General features: G+C 32.5%; 1 protein-coding gene across 1 annotated transcript; it reads left to right on the forward strand.

Annotated features, from left to right (window-relative positions):
• Smp_168390 (tnf receptor-associated factor, putative) lies at positions 1 to 3826 on the forward strand (the record flags this gene model as incomplete). The annotated part of the gene is made up of 2 exons (XM_018792872.1): positions 1 to 120; positions 3417 to 3826. 2 exons carry the CDS (start codon positions 1 to 3, stop codon positions 3660 to 3662), a joined length of 366 nt encoding a protein of 121 aa, XP_018644358.1. The 3' UTR covers positions 3663 to 3826.
• Positions 3827 to 5402: the final 1576 nt, after the last annotated feature.

The following is a 5402-nucleotide window of genomic DNA, read 5'->3' on the forward strand; positions in this document are numbered from 1 at the left end:
ATGGCTTTGTCTGTTTCATTATATGGAAATGGAGATGCACGAGGAAAGTATATGTCAGTATACGCTTGTCTTTTTCGTGGAGATCATGATTCGTTATTACAGTGGCCATTCTCGCATCAGGTAAATAAATGAAAATGTCTTTTGTAATGTTAGAAATGCATGAAGTTATTGTTCAAAACGAATATCAGTCAGGGAATAACCAGACAAAATCTTATTATACTATTCATTTGCATATTTCGATTGATGTTTTGATGTATAGTTGACGTATATTTATGAAAATTATAGTTTAGAAATAAATAATTTCTAATTCATAGTTGAAAGCGTGAGTCAACTGAAGCTAGACCACCAGGGAAAACCTAGGAGCACTTGATGGCCATTTCGCTCTATTGTGGGACTCCTCAGCAGTGCGCATCCACGACCTCGCCTCGCGAGCGGGATTCGAACCAAGGACCCACCAGCCCCGCGCCAGGGCGCTTAACTGATAGACCCTTGAGCCAGCATCCGATGGTGTAAAAAACCATTTTCTAATTCACTAAGTTTAAATAAATATCTGATACTTACCATAAACTTAGACCATTTGATTTTCCCATTGGGAATGTTTCATGAGTTGATCTAACGGTTAGTTAAACTAACTTGAATTCAGTCTTACCACATATTGACCCCCCAAATGTTATATTAAACTGACCTGAATGAAAAATGATTTAAGAGGAAAATAACACCTTTGATAGTTTAATTATTAGGATATATATTAACCATTAAAAAATGTAAGCCAACAAGATTTAATAAAGATAGATGTGATTACATATCCGGGATAAGAAATGTAAGGAGTACCAGAAGTAAAATAGAATCGAAGTCCAAAAGACACTAGCAAAATCAAGGTAGAGAGAAACATTTGTATTGATACCTGTTCAAATGTAAATAATAGGTGAAAATTAACATCTCATACTTCAGAAAACAGTGTATTTATGAAAGTGTACGTAAAATAAATGTTTGTATTTCAGTTGTAGATTATTCAGCATCAAGTTTCCTGAACAATGGTAGTGTCTGTATAAATATATTCAGTTCTTGGATTTGTGGGGTTTATGTAGTTAACGAAGTAACTGGTGACTTTTTATGGACCAAATATGGTTAGTTAGTTTTTTGGACAACAGTACATGAAAAATATAGAAAATTCATAAACATATTTGGTAAAAGTATACAATGAGGACGAGCTTAAGAGATTCTTAAAATGGCTGCGTGATTATGGAGTCACTTAAAGAACTTTATTGACTTCCCAATGCTTATTATCAGTTTATCTTAATAATGTAGAACTGTTGCTACATTATCTAATTAATCTGGATGAGGATTTCCAGATCTTTCACCTGTCTGCCAGTAGTTTATTTTGGAAACTTTATCATTGCTAAGGCAATCTTTATTAATCGATTCTCTGAAGAGTTTCGGAGATAAGGTTATAGGAGAAATATCGTTATCGCTATATGTCGATATGAAGAAGTCATGAGTAAACATCGTTATCTATTTTAGTGTTCCTACTTTATTAGTTCACTCGATATTCATTAGGCCACTAAGAAAAATTATTTTTGAGAATTTATGAATACAGTAAACTGAGATGAAAACAGATTAATTCACGTAATATGTGTAATCTATGTATAAAATGTGCCCAACTGGTAGTTTAGTGAACGAGAACACAAGTGGGGACAACCGAATGTATTTGAACACACAAATTACAGAGCATCTCAGTAGAATCCGAGAATCATACAGTAAATACTTTATTTGCAAAATGTCAATCAATCGTCTCAGACTTCATTTTTTCTTCGCTTGCACAACAGTCATTCTCTGTTCTCGTTCTCTTTTCTCCAATCTTCTTAATCTTCTGCCGCCAGACATTTCACTTTCGGTTCATGATGCATACTACTTATATCTGTTGACATCAGTAGCACACACCACAGTACGTTTAATATTGTTATTTTCACTCTATAATTCCATAGAGAATTTTTCATAACAATCATGAACGTTATAATCACCATGCAGAGGAAATTCTATTTTAAATTTTGTGTAGCAAAAGATAAAAGTCGTACAGTTTTAAGTATCGCTTAAAAATGTCGAAAGTAATATTCTCGATTCTGATTGGCTGGTCCATAAAACATACTTTTAAGACAGCTTATATCGAGTTATCACAAAGTGAAGTTATCTCTGTAGAATCCCGGAATACGTGAAGTCATACTGATCAGCTAGTTTTCGTGATTTACAAAGATTTTGATATACAGTAAAAAACCATATTTACATCAATATAAGCATTTTCGTCACAAACCAATATTTGTAAACCAATAAATGAAAAAAAACAACAAAATAGCTGTCCTTTGCTTCCTGGTCTTCAAAGGGTGTCTAGCTAAGAGCAGATCACGATGGTAACTATGGCAATATATATTTTGATATCAAAGCAGTTTATAAATGATGTATAAGAATTCGTAAGGACGAATTTTTAGGTTTATAGGCGCCATAGCTATTCGCATAATCAAACTCACTTTGCATATACAGAAACAATTTGACGTAACCCTGAATCTATCCTGTTAATCTTTGATCTTTTTTACTAACTAAGGCGGTGTGACAGCTTCTCATCCACTTATTTTATTTTAACTTCTTTATTGTGCCCAATGTTTACGATTATCACTTTATATTTATTCGTAATTTCATTGAATGAATTTGTATTATCAGTGTAGGATTGTGGAGATCGTCGGATTTGATTGAGATTATGAAGTGGTTTGTCAAGTATATATACAACCAGATTGTACGAAATATCTAGTACGAATACATCACACTTACCAAATCAAATCTGACTTCTCATCGTTCCGTTAAAATTTAGAAAAAGGGACTTATTACTTTGAATAATAATAATTATAGTTAAAGATAATATATGTTAACAGTTTAATCATTGAAATTTGTTGGCTTGACAAAAGAATAAGAATACTAATGAAGTCTAAATGAAATACATCCTACTACATTATATAAAGACAATATAATAAAAATACCTCATGAAATACAATATTTGAAAATACAGAATAGTTTTGAATTAATACATAAAATTTTCATAGTTGAGATCACAAATCAACTGAAGATAGACCACCATGGAGAATCTGGAAGCACTAGACGACCGTTTCTTCCTACTATGGGACTCCTCGGCAGTGCGCATCCACTATCCCGTCTCGCGAGATTCGAACCCAGGACCTATCATTTTCACGTGTGAGCGCTTAACTTCTAAACCACTAAGCCGGCATCCAACGGTGTTAATGCCCAACATCAACACAAAAGTTAGTGTCAAACTACTTAAGTAGTAGGTTTGTAACATTTTAATGTAATGTATTCAATAAGAGTGTTGCTTCTTAAAAACAAATATGGTTTTTTACTTTCTTAAATTTCAGTTAACATTTACACTTATTGATCAAAATCCTGAGATCAATGCACGGCAACCAATTGTTTATACAATTAATCCTAGTATAACTGGTGATTATAATCAATTTTTTGGTAGACCAACAAATGAAAGAAATTCATGTTTTGGAGCACCACGTTTCATTAAATTAGAATTAATGGAAATGTCAACTTATATATTGAATGATGAAATTTATTTAAAAGTGACAATGAATATGGATCGAATAGTATCAGTTTAATTGAATGTTTTATCATTTAAACGTTTGTTTTAATTAGCTAACTCTGTTTTAATGATTCAATATTGTCATATTTTGTCATCATTCAATTTGGTCATTAATTATCATAAATGTTTTATTATATTTTAAATTATTGGTTATCAGTAAATTAAAATGATTGTTCAACTATTTTTAGACGTTTTAATACGAGTAATTGGGTGTAGAATGCAGTCTGCAGACGCATCCCGCCCCCAAATGCCCTAGTACGGCCGAGAGTGAGGAGAGTCCGCTCTCCCTCTCGAAATGCTGTAGTGGCTTTAATATGCTGCTTAGATATTTAGATAAAGCATAAGTCGGTGTGTTGGTAAAGTCTACTATCGGTCTTAGAGGAATATTTAGTTTATGAATTTTCGGTAAACCATAAAATCGTGAAGTATTACATGATTTGGGATACAGAGCAAACCAAAGCAAAGCCTCAATGACTGGTTTTAGCTCTTTCAAAAGTTCACTTGTATCTGATTTGACTTTATTTTTAATCGTTTGAGAATTTAAAGGATTGATCCTTTCATATGGTCCTGTTGCAAGATGTTCAAGAGCTTTATTAATGTAGTCTGTTTTATTCATGACTACTGTTGTGTTGCCTTTGTCTGCTTTTGTGATTATGATTGTTTTGTCCTTTTTAAGCGAAAGCAGGGCTTTGTATTCTTCTTTTGAGATGTTTGGTGTGAGGCGTTTTTGTTTGGTCAAGATGTGGGACGTCTTTTGACGTAATAAATGCGATTCTTTTTCTGGTAATTGTGCGATTATTGGCTCTATAATTGGAGCAACTTCAAGAGTACTGAGTGGTTTTCTATGTAAATTGAAATTTAATCCTTTCTCCAGTAGGGTGACTTCATGATTCGTTAAGTTTCTGTCAGACAAATTATGAACGATTCTTAGATTATTCGGATTAGATTTTATTGCTGACGTTTTCTTATCTTTCTTCCTTTCTTTGATCTTTTCGAATTTTTTAATTTGCCGGCGTTTTGATGAATCTAGATAATAGCGTTCTCTTTCAATAAACAGGTTAGAAATCGCGGTTTGTAAATCTGTAGGAATTAAAAGCTTCAGCAGATCATCTAGGTTTTTGATTCGTTCACGATATTTTTCAAATAAATATGTACATTTGTGAATACGTTCCCGTAAAAATATTCGAGATGAGCGTTGAGAAGTTTGGATAGATCTCCAGGAGCGTTCTGGAGGTTTTACAAAAAGAGATTTCGGAATAATGTTGTCTTGTAAACATCGTTTATTAAATATTCTGTGGTTGTACCAATTGCATTTACACTTGGATAATTTGATCCGGTTATTAATGAGTTTGTAGGTATCATTACCAAGTTTTGATTTGATAATTTTGAATAAATTAAGCATTGGGTGGATTGTTATAAATAAATAATATATTTGTATTATCCCAATGAGTAGAAAAATTAGATTTTCTGACGTTTCGTGACTCAGTGTAAGCCACTTCTTCAGAGAATAAATAACCAAATTAACATTAATCCAAGTTTAAATAGTACAATGGAACAATCAAAGAATATTAGGTGATCAATCAAAAACAGGTCTGAATAAATCAATGTCAAGTCATTTCATTTCGGTTAAAGTGATTCATAAGGGATATGTATGTAATTTTGTGTGTATGTATGCATTGTTAATGACGAAAAATGTGTGACCTTTGTAATGACAAAGGATAGAGTTTAGTTTGTAATGTAATGGTGTGAAATTGTA

The sequence above is a fragment of the Schistosoma mansoni genome (assembly GCF_000237925.1).
Source record: "Schistosoma mansoni, WGS project CABG00000000 data, chromosome 1 unplaced supercontig 0153, strain Puerto Rico, whole genome shotgun sequence".
In the NCBI taxonomy this organism is placed as follows: domain Eukaryota; kingdom Metazoa; phylum Platyhelminthes; class Trematoda; order Strigeidida; family Schistosomatidae; genus Schistosoma; species Schistosoma mansoni.